We start from the raw sequence: 19,348 nt of genomic DNA, 5'->3' as shown, positions 1-19,348 counted from the left end.
GCAAAAAAAAATTGATTACGAATATAATCCGGGTTTTCAAAACATCCATTAGTTTTTGTTTGATTATTTCGGAAATGTAGAATGTAATAATATTTACTCGTATAAACGAGGAATATTTTACCAAACAATTTTGATTTATAGCAATGGTTAATGAGTTTCTTCAGAAATGGTTTTCAGTGAGTTAAACAATTTTTTTTTTCGTTACTGAATTTGACCTAATAGTTTCAAATGGCTATTAAAATGTCCTCATTTTTTTTTCAGTTAGCTGGTTCTGTGGTCCTAGCTGTTGGTATCTGGTTAGCTGTGGATAAAAATTCCTTCGTAGGACTGAGCAAAATCGTTCCCAGCGACCATGTCCAGGTAAGGAAGCGTAAACGATTACAATCGAGCCGAATTCCGGCCATTTATCTTTTTACAATTAGTTGTGGAAGAAAAAGAAACTTTCACTTTTCACGCTACAATAATCAAAAATCACGTTTTTGTTTACATTTTTACGTAAGTGTTTTTTTTCGGCCTAGAGAACGAATTGATTGAAGGGGTGCAGAACGCGTGTTGCATTCATTGCAACCCTTCGCATACCATTAAGGGTCGATGACCCTTTATCACTAGTAGAAAATGATTCATTTTCGTAAAATATCTCGCACGTTTAATTTTTACAAATTTGGAACTATTCACGCAAGGGAATCGAATCGAAATTAATTACTTGTTTTGTTCACTTGTCAAATTTTGATAAATATGATAATCACGTGACCTTTACCTTTAATTCAAGAAAAAAAGAACAATAAAGTCGTAACGTAACGGTTTCTACTTTCAAAAACCGTGTTAATGTTGTAAAAATGAAATTTCTCGCGACACAACCAAAGTCATAAATGTTGGTATTGTGTTCCTAAACCACGGATAATTAATGAAGCGGAGAAATGCACGTTTATCTACCGCAAACAAACGACAGTCGGGTCATGTAAACATAAGTCTGTTGTTTTGTATGATCTCAACTGTAATTTACAGAGAAGTAATTTCAAGTTTTTTTCTTGTAACTGTAATTTTTATTATTTAATCATTTAATTCAGTATTTGATTAAAAAGAAAATGTTTCAGAGAATTTTTCGAATTTTGTGTAATTCACTGTCATTTCTCAATGTTAAAAATTTACTTTCAAACACTGTAATTTAATATTTATTTTCTCCAATTATACACAATTGTTGGTTAGAAGAGTTCGAGGATGTGGTTGTTTTTAGATGCATTTTTAAGTATTGTAATAAACAAAAATCAATAATATTTTAAAGTTGTGATTTTAGAAAGCTCTAGAAAAAAAAACCGAAAACTTTAACCCTATATTTCCGTTTATAGTCTGAATTATGGTTTTTTGAGACCCTCTGTATATTCAGAATTGTTTGTCAAAAGGTATGTGATGTTTTGGTAAATTTACAATTTATGCGTAGGTATTTACTGTATTAAAATATAGTTTTTTTTACAACGTATGTCGCCACTTTATTGCAAATAATATTATTTTTGTATTTTGACAAATGTCACAAATGTTATTACTTATTAGTAAACAGCAATAGTGTTTAATTCTTATCTTTTTTTTATTTATATTAGTAATTTCTACATCGTACATTGTAAACGATGAGAATTTGAAATTTCCACTACTAACTGCACTAGTCAAATTAATAAACATTTTCGAAAATTTCAACACAAATTCCGATACTGCTGCAAGATATTTGTTTATAAGCGTTGTAATGATTTAATTACTTACAAAGTGTACGATTATTTTGTTCATTTACTTGCTAATTATAGTGTTGTTCTTTACATTTGATTTTAATTCGTTTTCGGATAAAATAGTATATGAGTTTATGGGGTTCAGCTGAATTATTTGCCTCACTGCGTTCAGCTTTGCAAAACAAATTATCATATTTACTCTCTAATAACATACAGGATGCGCCAGAACTCGCGCCCTAGAGAAAAATGCCATATAAGGTAAGATATAAATTTTATCTATAAAAATTTCGAAGTTATGAGGGTTTAAAGTTTGCACTTTGACTCTATTTATTTCTGTTGGAAAAATAATTTTACAAGTTTTTTTGCTATTCTAAATTGTAACTTTGTTAAATGTTATTTGTCGCTTTTATTGACAAAATTTTTGTCCCTTTACTAAATAATTGTAAAAAAAACATATACAAGATCATCAGTATCATTAAATAGATATAAAAAAATTTCAAATGTCAAAATTTTTTGACCTTACTTGAAAATTTTCTTTGGGGCGCGAGTTCTGGTGCACCCTGTATATTTTTTTAAGGTTGTAAAAAGAATTAATCTCTGATTACACTAAACATCAAACAATAGAATTTTTAATTTCAGCATTTTTATTGTAGAAAACTTTTCCAATTTTCACAGTGAACGAACTAAAAACACGCTAACCTCTGACACAGTGCGATTTCGCTTGAAATTAAATTCTATTTTCCAACAATAATAATAAAAGACTAGAATATAATAATAATTAGTGTCAGTTTTTTGCCACTCCTAGTTTAATGGAAATTATAATTTGCACACAACTACAATGAATATAATTAACCATTTTAGTGATTTTGTCTCTTCATGAAACAAAAACAACAATTTGGTATCTACTAAAAGCAAATAACAATCGGTTCAAGTAAACATAATTTTAATCTTAAATGATATCAATTTCGTACACGGAAACAATTCGTGTTTGTTCAATTTATAATTCATCAAAATTGTAACAGTATGTTTTTTAATTATTAATGGAAAAATAGATGGGACAAGATAAAAAGTCGAGAAATGTAGTTTACAAAACAATCCGGGGCCATTGACTGCATTCTTGTGAATAATTTACGAAAAAATGAGTCGATTTTATAGGAAACGCTTGTCGTGAATATTAAATAAAGCAATTTAATATTTAATTATTGCGAATTTCTTCGAAGCAAGTTAAAAGGTCAATTGATAACAATTGGATTTATTTCACCTCTTCTAGCAATTTATCCAACCTGCCGTCATCGAGCAAGGGGCTTATATTTTGATCGCCGTGGGAGGTTTCATGTTTATCGTGAGCTTTTTGGGCTATTGTGGAGCTTTAAGGGAATCTCAATGTCTTTTAACAACGGTAAGTCGAAAAATTCGTGTAATAAGGTTAGAAGAAGTGGTGCAAGGTGATGCATTTATTATTCATGTCGAATTGTGGGTGGGGTAAATAGATTAATTTTCCTCATTACGCCACTTTGAAATGAATATTAATACGAAATCAAGCAGCAAGGTTGAGGAAAAAATACGTATTTAGGATGTATAGCAATAAAAAACCCCTTGTAAAGCTAAATTGGAATTAATTTAAGAGTTAAATGTGGGCGACCGTTCTCATAATTGGATGAATGCGTGTTTAGTCTGCGGTCCGGTTTGACTTGTCTGTGTTTTTTGTAGTATGGCATTTGTCTTTTGGTAATTTTGATTGCCGAAATCGCCGTCGCTTGTCTCACAGTGGCCTACAAGCCGAAGGTAAGGCAGCCGATTGAAATTTTCGTGTCTTTAAAGAAAGTATTTTTCTAGGCGGAGGAGGAAACACGAAAATTACTCAAATCAACGATTGAAAATTACTACTCTCCACCGGAGAATAAAGACGCCGTGACGTTAATGTGGGACCACCTCCAAGCCAACTTGAAATGTTGTGGCGTTAATAATTACACCGATTATCGGAGCAGCACGAAATGGACAAATAGTGGGAAAGTGATTCCTGAATCGTGTTGTGTCTTAGAAGGAGATCCTTTGAAGTTGAAACCGAAAGTCCCGTCGTGTGTGACGAGTCCGAACGAAGTGAATTCTTATTATAAACAGGTGAATATCGCAAATTGTGGAAATGTTAGTCATTCAATTTTTTTTTACAGGGTTGCTTCGATGCCCTCGTCCATTGGGTCATGATACACGTTGATATTGTCATAGGTGTCGCTGTTGGTTTGGGTTTGCTCGAATTAGTCGGGATATTTCTAGCGTTTTGTCTAGCTAAAGCCCTCAACGGGTATATAAAATAAGAAGCTTGTGACCAAGCTTTCAATTATGTTAATCTAGTCGTTACGTTTTATTGTTGTGTACAACTTGTATGTATATATTTAGTTCATTTTTCGAAAGAATTCAGTATTATTGTAACAGTGCCTTTCTAACTTTTGCACTTTGAAATGACTTTTCTATGTAACCCGAAATAAAACAAAAATCTGTTTATTTGATTTAATATTTACAAAATACACTATTGTGGCCCCATCATGCCCATAGGCATGGAGACTGGATACCCTGGTTGTCCCCCTTGTTGCATTTGCATTGCTGGTGATTGAATTTGTGGTACGCCCCCTTGTGCTGGACTTTGTTGTGGTTCAGTTGGTAGCACTAGATTGAGGAGGAGTTCCCTCAAAGCTGGGAAAATTGAACATTCGGAGATATTCGACTGGAATTGGGCGAAATGTTTGAGGAGTTGACTGGCAGCTGCCATGCCTGGAACAGGCCCCGCCTCCCTTTTCTCAGCCAATTGAGTCATATTTGAATTGACGTCATAAATAAAAGGGAGGACTAGAGAGGGCGGTTCCATGTTTGGGGGGTACTGGATTCCAATTCGGGTGATTTGCAACTACAAATTTTCATTAGGGAAATTAAAATCAATGATAATGAGACTTACAAAAAATAGGATTTTTGCTCGATAGACTAGCACTCCTGACATTCCTGTAGGAACGATGGGAGTGGCTGAGGGAGGTATCCGGAGCATCCATTGGACCGACCATTTCATGCCTTGTTGTTGGATTAGACCAGGCATTAACTCTAGTTTCATAATCTGTATGAAATCTTTGAGGACGTTGACTGGGACGTTCAACATTGTACAAAAAGTGAACATTGCAGTTGGCTTGTAAGGGGGCGCTGCTGCTCGCGTGTCGAAGAATTTCTCCAAAACTTGGAGTTCTTCCGATGTCCACACGTCCTTGTGTTCGGGCAATGGTGTGATTTTGAGATGGAGGCTTTGCAAGTGTTGGGGGTTCAAGCCGATTCGGCATTGGAGTATTTCTGTGACTTTAAAGTGGATTACGCCTAGTTCGGTGTTAGGTATTGCAGTTAACTGTAAATGCCCGAATAATTAACTATTAAAAAATATTTGAAACGTTACACTTACGTAATTTTCAGTATGAATGAACCTCTGTAATTGTCTTCTCATATACACACACCCGAGGAACCTCTCCAAGGGCGCTAATTCCGGCCCTGGTAACCCCTGTGGATGCATTGACGGACAACACAACGTCTCTAACGCTTCATGTGTTAATAAGGTGGGCACAGCTCCCGCCCACGACCTTTGGGGCAAAACCCTAGATAAGTGACTCCCCGTCCTCATATCCCCACTTTGCGGACTATGCATTATGGGATGACCTCCTGGTGATTGTCCAGGCCTCGCTGGTGACGGTCTCGGCATACTCGGCGACCCCGGCCAATTGGACGCCGCTGGTGAGGCCATACTCTGCGACGAGGGAAACGGACTCCCGTCTGTATGACCCGCAGCCATAAAACTGCTCACCGGACTATGACCCGGAAGACTGGTTGAGACCGGTCCGGGTGAAGAATTCGACAACAAACCACCCGGACTCGGCAATTGTGGATTCAACGGCGAATTGGCCACAAGTCCACTAGGACTCGGATTAATATTCGTCGGGAGTGAAGTAGGCGATGAGAGATTGAAGGACGTTGCAGGACTCGATCCGAAACTAGTATGAGTCTGATTCATGGTGTGTGGGCTAGCGGGGGTGTGGGGGTTGGAACCGGAGGGAGGAGTTAGTGGCGGGTGGAACCTGAGACCGGGTTCACGTGTGCCAGCGGGTGATTGGGGGCCTCGGTGGTGGCCCAAAAAGCCGCCACCGCTGCCTCCACCTTCGACTTCCATCGAAACAGGCGAGGGTGGGTTGTCGTCTTCGGATTGCGATCGACGTCGGAAGACAGCCGTTTCGTCGACGTATTTCGAGAGGAAGGCTTTGAGGCCTTGAGTCGGAGAGAAGACGTCGACGACGTTACTGCGGTCGAAGCGGCTGTAAGCACCATCACGGAGGGAGACCAGACCTGCGCCACGAATGCGAAGTTCAAGGCAGTACATCCCTTGGTAGGCGAGACGGATGAGAGTGCACGATTGGGCCATTATGGTGAAGGTTTGGACGGGGACTTGAGGGCGCTACAAGAAAATCCAATACCACATTTGAATTGAATCATTAAAGAAAAGAAAACAATTACTGCTAAGGCCTAATGAAACTAATTTCCTGACTTTCTACAAAAGACGTCTCTGAAGATTTAATTTAATTACTTAATTAAAGTAAAACATTTAAATCGACACACTTGAACTAGAAAAGCTGATTTCGGTCAGGGTTTCAATTAATTAGTCAATTTCGACCACTTCCGTTTGATTGATTGATTACATTAAGACGACAGATATCTGAAGAAAGTTTAATTGCTTAATTAACCACAGGCCCAGTCACAATTATTCAATAAATTTTTCATGATTAAATATCATCGTATTAATAAAATTCTAGAATTAAGAGCGCGGACTCAAACATACAGCTTGTTAAAGATTCCATGGCGCTGCAGTCGACGAAAAGTGAATACATTTTTTTGAAACTTAATAAAATATCTAATAGGTGGCAGTAAAATGGTACAAAGAGGGTATGTACTTCGTTCTTATTGGCTGTTCATAACCTCACTAAAATAGGCTAGCACTATTTCAAAACCTTCGAACTACAAAAAGTTAGTAGAAGATTTTAGCCCACGATTTTCCTTTCTTTCCGATTTCCTCTATCACATCACATTTTTTAACAATTCACAATATAGTAAAATTTACAAAATTACACCATTTCAACAAACCCAACTCATCATTCTATGAACAAAAAAATACTTCCTCTGTCCAGAAATAAGTTGTTTCAAAAATTAAAAAAGGCGGCTTTGCTTCTAAAACTACAGTCATTTTAAAAACACTTTTTATACAGGGTGTTTCACATAACTTTACGAGGCTTGCGCCTAATGTACGCACCCAAATATACAGGGTGATTCTTAAATAGACCGACAAAATTTTATCACAGCTTCCTAAGAATAAATGGAGACAAACTGTACCCTTTTTACGTTTATACCTTTTAAGGGCAAAACCCCTTGATCCGTTCCACTTACGGCGTTTATGAATTGTTGTAATGACCAAGTACATTTTCAATACCATAATACCATGGTTTCCACTACCTGTGCTAACACATCTGTGGCGTACGCTTTACTTCGAAACTAACTTTAATAACTTTTATTTGGAGAACGAATTTTTTAAATATTTTTTCCAGTATGTTCTCATTTGATACTACTAAGGATAAAATTTTGCCGGTCTATTTAAGAATCACCCTGTATAAAAGTCACAGAACACTGGATACAAAAGATACACATTTAATTATTTAATTTTTGGAAACCCATGCCAAAAGTTATTAAACTAATCACTGTTACATTAATAGTCATAAACTGCAGTATTTCAAAAACAATTATCATTTGTTCTATCAAGAGACAGCACGAATATGATTCTAGTTTATCTTAATCACTAACTAACTAAAAACGTTGTAATTTTTGAAAGGGTGAACAAACTAGAAAAGATTATGCAATTTTTCAAAATTTGTAATCGAATTCGTATCGGAATATGTATTATTGATTGAATCTTACAGGCGCAGGCCTCGTAAAATTATGTGAAACACCCTTTATATGAAGTTTTTGACAGCAACTAAAATGTGTCGTAGTTTTCCTTAGAAGATAACTTTTTAATCGAAAAACAGAAATTTTCAAGACCTGATATAAAGCTCCAACCTATGAAAATAGTAGGAAAAGAAAATATTTTGGCAAACAACGATAGTAAAAAGCCTAATTTAACTTTAAACAAAAGGCAAGCGAATTGAATTCTGACACTTTGAATAATGTTTTTCTTTCTCACCAGCTGTGTATAGTACAAAACATGAGAGTAAATAGAGGTAACAATTATAAAGTAATTCGTATAAAAAAAAGACCATGCTTCCAATTTCTATAAAGTTTGATTTTGGACTTTAGTGTTATAGAATGTGAGCGTTCTGTAAGTAAAAATCAACCAAGAATATTGTTACTTACATAATAAATCATAGAAAAAGAAAATTGATTTGTTCAAACACTTACCGTATTCTGTATCCCCAACTGCGGAAGTGTCGGCAGTTTACTTATCGAAATCAAGGGTTCATACGTCTCATGCAACAATTGAATAATTTGTGCCAAGTTTCGATGTTCATTTAGATGACTTTCCAACTGTTCCCTAATCAACGAATGTGCATTAATCGCATTATTCGTTGCACCAAACGCCAATTTGAACGCTTTCTCCCCACTATTCCATATTATTGAAACCATTGCACCTTTATCAGGCCCATAACACAACACTAACTTACTATAATTGTAAGATTTAATACTGAACATGTTCGATAAATTATATTTATCTGAAACAAGAGATTGATTACCGTTACGACAAATTTAAATCCAAACTTACCGCCTTTTAAGTATTCACTTAAGTCATGTACTATGGTATACAAGTGTACAATTTGATACCAATCGCTCAAAAGTGAATCAACAGTACGCGAAGTGGCATCAATTGTAGCCATATCATATTGGAAATATACCGGTCGGCGTGACCCTATAAAAATATTATAACACAGTTTCCTGTATTACCGACTCACCTTGCTCCTTTGGATGCGTACTCGTTAACGGCGTTGAATAAAACACAAACTCGGTCATCCAACTCTTCATCATGCCTTTACTCAAAACTCTGATTGACACTGTCAACAATCTCTTTAATAAGGCATGCCATGCCGGTGAAACCCCGATTTCGGATGTCGGCGGTGGTAATTGTATCAATTTCAGCACCAAACCGGTCGCATTTGCTTCGACTTGCAAGCCTTGATGAAAAATACAGCGTTTATTCAATTCATTTGCAAGACTCACATATGGTAATCGTTCATCGCACATGGCCACGACATGAGCCAACTCGGCTATAAAGTAGGCGGGTTGTTTGGAACGCCTTGGAGGCGGTTCCGGTTTAATCCCACCTTTGCGTTTCAAACAATTCAATTCGGTGTGATCTGAATCTGTGTTGTCGATTGAAGTGAAAGGACCATGAGTGGCTACAAAAGTATCAAACTCAATTAAAGTCTGTACTTTGAGGTAGACTTTCGGGATTTCGGTTTCAATAGTGTCATCATCAGGATTATCCTCAATGCTTGAGGGTTTAACAACGGCCATGTGGAAAGCACAATCGACTTCACACATCGATGATTCTTTTTCTTTCAATTCTACAATCAGGACAACATTTGGGTGTCTATGAAGTTGCATATACATCCGATGTCGCCCGATTTTCGTCAAGGGATGATCAGCGTGATGCAAAAGTGGTAATCGTTCGTGCGCAGTCGCTGGCAGATGTTGCAAAGTCTTCTCACATCGTCTTTGAGTGATCCAAAATCGCAATTCGCTTATCAAAACCGGCAATTTCGAGTGATCGCCGTTGAGGGCGTTGTTAAGTTCGGGCACGAGGGGCGGGTCGTATTGTGGCACGTGACATTGTAACATTCCAGTGTGGGTGTCGACGGTGATGAGGAGTTGTTCGGCGCGAAGACACGGCTGGAGTATTGCAATGGAGAGGATGGCAGGGGAGCCTTGAAGGTTGCATTCGACTTCTTTGACCATACCTTGAAGTTCGAGTTTGATGTCGCTGAGACGGCTACGTGTACGGACGTAGATGGTGTGCACGAGAAGACGTTCCATGGAGAGGATTTCGGAGCGGATGGCACGATCAGCGATTTCGCTCTCTTTGTTTCCGAGTGAGGGGACGTGGAGGACGGCGAGGGGACGAGCCGGGTCATGGACGTCCACTTGAATGGTGAGGCGGTAGCCGAGCTCAGAGCGGAGGTCTTTGTTGGCGGATTCTTTGCCTTTTGTTGTTAATTCCCTAAAAAAATGTTACATATTTTCATTTGCAGTAAACGAGTGTGATGATTCAGATGACGAGGTCGTTGACTTTCTCTTAATATTGCGAAAAATTGCAACTAAATATTCTACAGCGAAAAATAACACTAGTAAAAAAATTAAATTACATAAATACAGGGTTATTCACTGTAGAATTACCGCAAAAATTTAATGTTATGCAATACAAAATACGGTTTAAAGTTTATAATCCACGATGGATCATTGCCAATTATTGTAGATTCTTAATAGAGAAAATTATAGAAAAAAAAATAACACATTGATTTAGAATGACTTAAAATCGAAAAAATACACCTTTTACATTAATTTTGTCCATTTCTGCTGTTTTATACCATGCGATCAAAAAAAAGATAAATTAGAGTAGGCGACGATTAATATTCTACAGTTGGCAACACGTTGGCTGGGAATCTGGGCACGCAAACTGAAAGTAAAAATGACCATTCACCGTTTTCGTCTTGTATAGTAATAAAAATTTTCTGCTCTAAAGTAAACATTATTTCACTCAAACTGAATAAAAGGCAAACTTGTCAAAATTTCCTCTGACATTTAATGTCAAAAAAATTTGATGGCAAAGATTACTTACTTAAAATAAAAGTTTCCTGTTCCTTAAAGTTTTTGTCTAACATTGATTTCTTCCAATATTTCTTCTTATAATCTTACAGAGAGAATTAAATATCATTTTGACTTTTAAATGAAATTACTTTGATTTCTTATTTGTAAAACATTAAACATGGTTCTAGTAACTTGAGCTTTTTGTATTTTGTTTTGCATAACATAAAATTTTCGTGGGAAGTCCACCGTGAATAACACTATAAGAGTATAAAAAATAAAATAAAAATAATGTAATTGTCAGAAAAATAAGCGCTTTCAATGGCTCACAAAGCCAGTACAAATTCATAAAGACCCCTGTATATCGTTTATTTGAAAAATCTGTGTTATTTTTCGATGTAGCTTATGTAGTTTTATACAATTTAGAAAAACAGCCCTGTATACATAATTTTATCTACAATTGGCGACAACTAAAAAGAAATCTAATTTTATAAAGATTTTAATAATCTTTTAATGAATGAAATTTTTAGATTATGGTAACCGCACAAACTTGTCATTTTAACACTCCTTTGTTTCAATGAGGTATTTTGTTTGTTTTTATTAATACTTACAATTGTACTTATGACAATTTTATATTTATTTTTACATAAATCATTACTAAATCTAATACAGGGCATAAAATTAAAATCGTTGGTATTTTTGGATGTAGTTTTTAATGCTGATATTTAAATATTGAATTACAGTTACTTTTCTTCAAAAAAAAATTATTGTTCATCGTGAAACACTGCTTTACAGGCTATGGTTTGCAAACTTTTAACACATTGTTTGCTGCAAAAATTCTTTTTGTTCCTGTTTTGGCTGTTTTTTTTTACGTTTTTTAGCTTCATCATTGATTGCTACGTATTTTGAAAAAACAAAACAGTTTTGAGAATCTTCCGCTAAAGGAAATTAAAGAAAACCATAGAAAATATTCTATTCTATTGAAAAATACTTTCATCAAAATCACTATTTACTTAAATGTACATACTTTTAATTAAACTTAATTTGTTAACGTACCAAAATAAAATAAAAATAAAATATGAGACTTTTTAACAATATTTTTCATTTTCATCAACTTAACTTTGATCAGAAGTTTAATTACTAATTACTAATTGTAAATAAAAAAAATTCCTGAAGGTCTTTCTGTTGCAATGATGAATTTAAATTGTTATTTCTGGTTTTTTGTATATTTTAAGATAGTGTTTGTGGCTTTCTTCTTAGTAATCTGAGTAGGGAGGATAACGAGGAGACTTTTCCACTTTCAGTTAAGAAACCATTTAGGAAATTTCTCGAAAATTAGGATTTTCATATTGTGTTACAAGGTTAAACAAAGTTAAACTTAACAAAGTGATATATGTCCTAGTCGCGCATTTAGTTAATTCAATATAGAATTGCTAAATTTTTTGAAAATGGGGCTTTCGATTTTTAATACCATACCTACCTCCAATACGACACTGTTAAACATTTCCCTGGTATATACTCGTCGACATGAATATGGTCGTCCAACCTGTCCCTCATTAGACGCAAAGTTTGCGAGTACAAAACCTCTAGTTGCAACGATTGACAAAAAAAATGTAAACAATTGTAAACTTCAGTTAACGGTTGAGGATTATCCACGAGACGTGTTTGAATCAACTGATGAATGTACTGAATTTGCAAAGAGTGGACTAAAGCCTTGCCATCTCCAGTTTCCTTATCTTCAACCAAAACATCTATTTCTAGTAATCTCCATGGGATGTTAGCGCCGTCACCCATCACAGTTAGGGACACTTCAAATTCGTGTTGGACATGAAAGGTAACACGCCCATTTTCGATCTAAAAAAATTGAAGTTAATTACTTCAACCAATTGTAACAAAAAAAAGTCAAGTCGTGACAACTTGACAAATTTTATATCATTTTGTTCGTCTCAGTGAGACAAATCAAAATTTCAAAAAAGTCCACACACTTTGAACTAATTAATTTTTTTCTAATTTAAATGAATTTAAAATACTTTAACTTTAAAAAATCATTACTCAATAACTACTAGGCCGATTTCCTTCAAATAAAGTCCATTCCAAAGGGATGGCCTTGCCCTTTAGAATGATATAAAATTTGAAATTGAATATTGGCAAACTTTTCTTCGAACAGTGTTCGAAGAAGTTCGAAGTAATCTAAGAAAAACCCTACGAGCAATTTTTTTATCTTCCTCACCATCATGTAGAGCATCTTTTTATTAGTAGAAATCCAAATTTTCAAAATAATATGCCGAGTAGTTTTTAAAATATGATTTTTTGAAGTTAAGGTTTGCGCCATATAGGAGAAATGCATGTTAATCTTACTTAAAATTGCATTTTTATAAAAGTATTTGTTTTAAGACTCTTCTTTTGCTTAAAAATGGTCAATTGCACCTTCTTTGTTCTAATTAGAATAAACAAAAACTGTTTCTTTACTTAAATAGTATATTAAAGAACAAGTTTTATAAGGGTTGATTTGGCGCACGAATCCCAAGTGCGCCAATGCCATTATAAAACGAGTATTTTATGCTATTTTTTCTTATTTTAATTAAAAAAAAAATATTTTTGTTGCCTAGAGAATTTTGTGTTAGTTGGTATCGGTTGGTAACACTCTGCGCCCACCTGTTTTTTTGCGTCATTTCTGCCGTCTGTCATTAAAAATAAAATTTACAAATTATTAGTTATTAGTGTTACAACATAATAATAATAAATAAAATATGAGAAACAGAATTTAGTTTGCATTCCGCCCGAAATTCGCCAAATTRTCGAAGCAACAACGCAAAATTTGTTACCTGACAAGTCAGAAGCGGCATCCAAAAACTAAATAACCCTAAATTCATTAAAGCACAGTGTGCTTTTATAGATAGCCATAAACGACTCCTACTGGAGACGTTAATAAACGTATTTTAAACGCAAATTAGAAAAACAAACAAAGAGTACCTAGGTACTAATTAAAGCAAATAAAGAGTTTTTTTGTTCTAAAAATGATCACTGATCATTGAGCAAAAAGGATCTAGAATTTTAAAGCAGTAGCTTTAAATATAAGAACAAATCTTTTTCAAATTAAATCACCTTCCGTTCAGATTCAAATTTGTTCACTTTGTTCTAGCTTTCTGAACTTTTTTTTTGAAATCATTACCATCGTGTATCTCTTTATTATTTGTAATCCGAATTTTGAAAAGAATATACCGAGTAGTTTCCAAGATATGATTTTTTGGAGTTAAGGTTTGCTAATCAAGCATTGCTCCATACAAGAGAAATGCATGTTAATCTTACTTAAAATTACATTTTTATAAAAGTATTTGTTTTAAGACTCTTCTATTGCTTAAAAATGGTCAATTGCACTTTCTTTGTTCTAATTAGAATAAACAAAAATTGTTTGTTTACTTAAAATAAACAAAGAGTGTCTGCGTACTAATTAAAGCAAATAAAGAGTTTTGTTTGTTGTAAAAATGACCACTGATCATTGTGCAAAGAGGATCTACAAGTTTAAGGCACGAGTCTTAAATATAAGGGCAAATCTTTTTCAAATCAAATCACTTTCCATTCAGATTTCGACTTGTTCACTTTGTTCTATCTTTCTGAACTTTTTTTGAAAATGTTTTAAGCAAATGCTTTCTCATCACTTTCGAGTGATGTTAAATGCAATAAGTCACCTGATTTATTTTGTTGGTACGATTAGCTTCAGTTAGCTTGTAGATAGTAGTTGTTGTAATAACAGTTGCACACGAAGCAACTGACTTATTGCATTCAACATCAGTAGAAAGTGATGAGAAAACATTTGCTGAGAACATTTTCAAAATAAAGTTCAGAAAGCTAAAACAAAGTGAACAAGTTGGAATCTGAATGGAAAGTCATTTAATATGAAAAAGATTTGTTCTTATATGCTTTAAACTTCTCGATCATTTTTGCTCAATGATCAGTGGTCATTTTTAGAACAAAAAAACTCTTTATTTGCTTTAATTAGTACGCAGACACTCTTTGTTTGTTTTAAGTAAGCAAACAGTTTTTGTTTATTCTAAATAGAATAAAGAAGGTGCAATTGACCATTTTTAAGCAAAAGAAGAGTCTTAAAACAAATACTTTTAAAAAATGCAATTTTAAGTTAGATTAACATGCATTTCTCCTATATGGCGCAATACCTTAACTTCAAAAAATCATATCTTAAAAACTACTCGGTATATTATTTAAAAAATTTGGATTCTTACTAATAAAAGAATGCTCTACACGATCGTGACAAAGAAAAAAATATTTACTCGTAGTGTTCTTCTTAGATTACTTCGAACTTCTTCGAACACTGTTCGAAGAAAAGTTTGCCAATATTCAATTTCAAATTTTATATCATTCTAAAGGGCAAGGCCATCCCTTTGGAATGGTCTTTATTTGAAGGAAATCGACCTAAGAATTATTGAGTAATGATTTTTTTAAGTATTTTAAATTCATTTAAATTAGAAAAGTGTGTGGACTTTTTGAATTTTTTTAGTGCCTTTGATTTGTCTCACTGAGACGAACAAAATGATATAAAATTTGTCAAGTTGTCACGACATGAATTTTTTTTGTCGGCCTGTGATAATCACTTTTAAATTTCTCATCTGTGGTAACAAATTCCCGGTTACTAATCGGTGTTGTATAACTTGATTTAGTTTAAGCAGTGTGTTTCTTTTCTCGGTGCTGGTTATGGGATCCGGGGGGACAATTTTCTCCCTGATACAGGCAGGCAATCGGCCGTAAGTCCCCGTAGTCAAGACTTCAACAGCGGCTGGGATATGAAAATTAGGAAGGCGGGCTTGGACCAAAGTATCCCTTGCAATCCTCGACAACATATCTGCTGTCTCAACAAACAACAACGACTGCTTGTCTAGAAACCCCATAATGCGCTAAAACTTGACCATTAGACTCGCCCCCTTGAACTAGAGACAACTTACAGCTGATTTTTCTACTTTAGACGCACTGTTGGCCCACTTGACTAGGGCTAGTAGTCGCACGAATAATTGCCGAGTTCTCGTGGCAAAATTGTAGATTTCGACTTTTCGCTCCATATCGGTTTTTCGTGGTAAACTAGAAGAGAGATTTTCAAATTCGGGGTTAATTTCTTGCAGTACTTACAGCTCGGCCAAGACAGTGAGTTCATGGTAAGTCCGTTGTATAATATAGTCGATTAGCTTGGCGAGTGATATCATGCCGCCGCGGTTGCCTTCCTGGGGGCCTCCGAGGCCCCCTTGCGCGGCAGCATTCGCCACCAAAGTCTGGATTCCTTCCAGAGGAACAGGGGCCATGGTTGAGGTTAGGTTGCGTGTAACTTAATTTTAACACTATTAAACACTTCACTTACTCATTCATTATTCATCTAAGGACCAATTATTACACAATATTGTCATAATTAACGAGTTTTTTAATAATTTCGTTTGGAAAAAAATCACCGAAGCACAACCATTTTGTTTAGGAGCAGGGCTGACATTACCAACGTATACGCGCGAAAGTTACTAACATAATAAGCATAAGGGTTTTAAATGAACAAAAAATTGTTGTAATATTTTAATTTGTACATCCAAAACGTCATCACGCCATTAAACTTGGATTACAATAAAATAAGGGACAAGGATTTTGCTGTGAATTTAAAATAAGTGGAATGTCCTACAAATCTTGTAAAATTCCATATAAAACAAAAACAGTCTGATATTAGTTGAAAAGGCAATGATTATAGATATTTTCGAACGAACTAAATTACATCCATACTTATACGTACGTTAGAAATAATATGTATTCTTAAATCCCTCATTTCACATTCATGAGGAATTAAAAAGAAGAGAATATAAACCGTTAATACAATAATTTGTAACATACAATGTTTTAAGCCACATATTTAATACCTCTATAAAATAAATTAGAATATATGCACATCAGTCTTTTTTAAAAACAATTTTTAAATTAAATAGCTATAACTTGGAACTTTCAACAACAAAAGAGCCGGATTTTTTCATTTTGGCCGTTTCTTCTCCTGGGATCAGCGCTTGTTTATCTAGAGTTTCGTTCGAGACCTCGATGATGGTTTTCTCATCCAAACTCTTGGTATCGCTCATTCCGGAATAAAAAAACTGACTACGCAAAATGGCCGCTTGTGTTTTCCTAGGCTTCTCATCAACGGCGGCCATATCTATGTAAATACTATCGTTGCTCATGGCGTCTGAGACGCGTTCTGACCTCGCCAAGGTCGGTTTCGTTGTGCATCGAGCCCGGAAGCTGCAGCTGCTCCCAATGCTCGTCTTTTCGGCCTGCGAAGCGATGAAACTGACATTGTCGTCGAAACGCACCCTTTCAGAGACGCAATCCTCCGTCGTGACGCAACTGCACGAATCGCTGCCATTGCTCTGAAACACAGTATTACAATTAAACCAAATGCGAATCATATCACAGGGCGACAAAAAAAAAGTCATGTCGTAACTAGAGTATTTGAAGAGTTGGGACACTGAACGTCAAACCGAGCCAATTTTGAATTATGTGGATAAGGTATATACGTTCTCTCCTTTTTTATTAAAATTTTTCGTAGCAACTAATGTCAAGTTTATTTCAAAAATTATTCTAAGGTTATAAATTTTGTCCCATTGACAAATTGACATAATTTTACGTCAGATTTAGTCAGGAATGTAGGAGATAAATAGACAATGAGATGCGGCCAGACAGGAAAAAACTATGTGAACAAAAAGTACACACTAAAGAAAAACAATTGCTGCATGCAGCATTTACCATGAGTAATAAGAACTTGATAGTGTCTCCAGAAAACCTATTAAAACCTGAAACTTACAAAATTAGACCTGACCTGACCTGATAAAATAAAATACTCCATACAACCAAACAATAAGTCCTTGATCTTGTTAAAAGCTTCACCTTCGTTTTTGATAAATCTTACTTTTGGCACCCACTCTTCATTTGGCGGGTTTTAAAGAGGTTCCACTTGTCTTACACTGTCTCGAGCGTTGGGGCAAGGTGGCACAAAAAACTACTCACAGTTTCTTTATGTATTAACACAATAGGACACAGCAGAATTAGTCAGAATGACCAAGGACAGAGGTCAATTTTTATTTGACAAATTTATCTGACTTTATGTGAAATTTTACCAAAACGCCACTGATTTGTATCCCATCTTATTGTTACTATGCGTTAGCCGACGTATATAAAAGAAAAATTAAAAAACTGACATTCAGTGTCCCAACTTCTAATATAGGAACTCTAGTTGTGACAACTTGACAAATTTTATATCATTTTGTTCGTCTCAGTGAGACAAATCAAAGGCACTAAAAAAATTCAAAAAGTCCACACACTTTTCTAATTTAAATGAATTTAAAATACTTAAAAAAATCATTACTCAATAATTCTTAGGTCGATTTCTTTCAAATAAAGACCATTCCAAAGGGATGGCCTTGCCCTTTARAATGATATAAAATTTGAAATTGAATATTGGCAAACTTTTCTTCGAACAGTGTTCGAAGAAGTTCGAAGTAATCTAAGAAGAACACTACGAGTAAATATTTTTTTCTTTGTCACGATCGTGTAGAGCATTCTTTTATTAGTAAGAATCCAAATTTTTWAAATAATATACCGAGTAGTTTTTAAGATATGATTTTTTGAAGTTAAGGTATTGCGCCATATAGGAGAAATGCATGTTAATCTAACTTAAAATTGCATTTTTTAAAAGTATTTGTTTTAAGACTCTTCTTTTGCTTAAAAATGGTCAATTGCACCTTCTTTATTCTATTTAGAATAAACAAAAACTGTTTGCTTACTTAAAACAAACAAAGAGTGTCTGCGTACTAATTAAAGCAAATAAAGAGTTTTTTTGTTCTAAAAATGACCACTGATCATTGAGCAAAAATGATCGAGGAGTTTAAAGCATATTAGAACAAATCTTTTTCATATTAAATGACTTTCCATTCAGATTCCAACTTGTTCACTTTGTTTTAGCTTTCTGAACTTTATTTTGAAAATGTTCTCAGCAAATGTTTTCTCATCACTTTCTACTGATGTTGAATGCAATAAGTCAGTTGCTTCGTGTGCAACTGTTATCACAACAACTACTACCTACAAGCTAACTGAAGCTAATCGTACCAACAACATAAATCAGGTGACTTATTGCATTTAACATCCCTCGAAAGTGATGAGAAAGCATTTGCTTAAAACATTTTCAAAAAAAGTTCAGAAAGATAGAACAAAGTGAACAAGTCGAAATCTGAATGGAAAGTGATTTGATTTGAAAAAGATTTGCCCTTATATTTAAGACTCGTGCCTTAAACTTCTAGATCCTCTTTGCTCAATGATTAGTGGTCATTTTTACAACAAAAAAACTCTTTATTTGCTTTAATTAGTACGCAAGTACTATTTATTTGTTTTAAGTAAACAAACAATTTTTGTTTATTCTAATTAGAACAAAGAAAGTGCAATTGACCATTTTTAAGCAATAGAAGAGTCTTAAAACAAATACTTTTATAAAAATGCAATTTTAAGTAAGATTGCATGTTGCATTTCTCTTGTATGGAGCAATGCTTGATTAGCAAACCTTAACTTCAAAAAATCATATCTTGGAAACTACTCGGTATATTTTTTGGAAAATTCGGATTACAACTAATAAAGAGATGCTCTACACGATGGTAATGATTTCAAAAAAAAGTTCAGAAAGCTAGAACAAAGTGAACAAATTTGAATCTGAATGGAAAGTGATTTAATTTGAAAAAGATTTGTTCTTA

The 19,348-nt window shown here is 34.6% G+C and overlaps 3 protein-coding genes across 4 annotated transcripts in view; 1 reads left to right on the top strand and 2 right to left on the bottom strand.

Moving 5' to 3' along the window:
* Nucleotides 1-4,222, top strand: part of LOC123010271 (tetraspanin-1) — a 17,064-nt gene extending 12,842 nt beyond the window's left edge. The window contains exons 3-7 of the mRNA XM_044407016.1: nucleotides 262-360; nucleotides 2,986-3,114; nucleotides 3,426-3,500; nucleotides 3,552-3,836; nucleotides 3,887-4,222. Coding sequence (XP_044262951.1) covers nucleotides 262-360; nucleotides 2,986-3,114; nucleotides 3,426-3,500; nucleotides 3,552-3,836; nucleotides 3,887-4,030 — 732 coding nt within the window. The 3' untranslated portion in view covers nucleotides 4,031-4,222. The remainder of the gene's footprint in view (nucleotides 1-261; nucleotides 361-2,985; nucleotides 3,115-3,425; nucleotides 3,501-3,551; nucleotides 3,837-3,886) is intronic.
* LOC123010268 (mediator of RNA polymerase II transcription subunit 14) lies at nucleotides 4,198-16,059 on the bottom strand. The gene is made up of 10 exons (XM_044407011.1): nucleotides 15,717-16,059; nucleotides 15,536-15,668; nucleotides 15,188-15,487; nucleotides 12,058-12,431; nucleotides 8,729-9,993; nucleotides 8,542-8,685; nucleotides 8,181-8,491; nucleotides 5,152-6,192; nucleotides 4,666-5,097; nucleotides 4,198-4,617 (listed from the first exon to the last, which is right to left on the bottom strand). The coding sequence occupies exons 1-10, from the start codon at nucleotides 15,884-15,886 to the stop codon at nucleotides 4,243-4,245; spliced, it is 4,545 nt and encodes a 1,514-aa protein (XP_044262946.1). The 5' UTR covers nucleotides 15,887-16,059; the 3' UTR covers nucleotides 4,198-4,242.
* A 73-nt stretch (nucleotides 16,060-16,132) lies between these two features.
* The window catches only part of LOC123010269 (E3 ubiquitin-protein ligase RNF19A-like), a 32,830-nt gene continuing 29,614 nt past the window's right edge, over nucleotides 16,133-19,348 (bottom strand). For both annotated transcript variants that reach the window (XM_044407013.1, XM_044407014.1), the window contains exon 11: nucleotides 16,133-16,978. In XM_044407013.1, the coding sequence (XP_044262948.1) occupies nucleotides 16,547-16,978 (432 nt within the window). In that variant the 3' untranslated portion in view covers nucleotides 16,133-16,546. The remainder of the gene's footprint in view (nucleotides 16,979-19,348) is intronic.

Source organism: Tribolium madens, unplaced genomic scaffold (genome assembly GCF_015345945.1).
Source record: "Tribolium madens isolate multiple individuals breed KSU strain unplaced genomic scaffold, Tmad_KSU_1.1 Scaffold_7;HRSCAF=85;Tcas5.2_LG10, whole genome shotgun sequence".
Taxonomy (NCBI): Eukaryota; Metazoa; Arthropoda; class Insecta; order Coleoptera; family Tenebrionidae; genus Tribolium; species Tribolium madens.
This window is presented reverse-complemented; position numbering and strand designations above follow the sequence as displayed.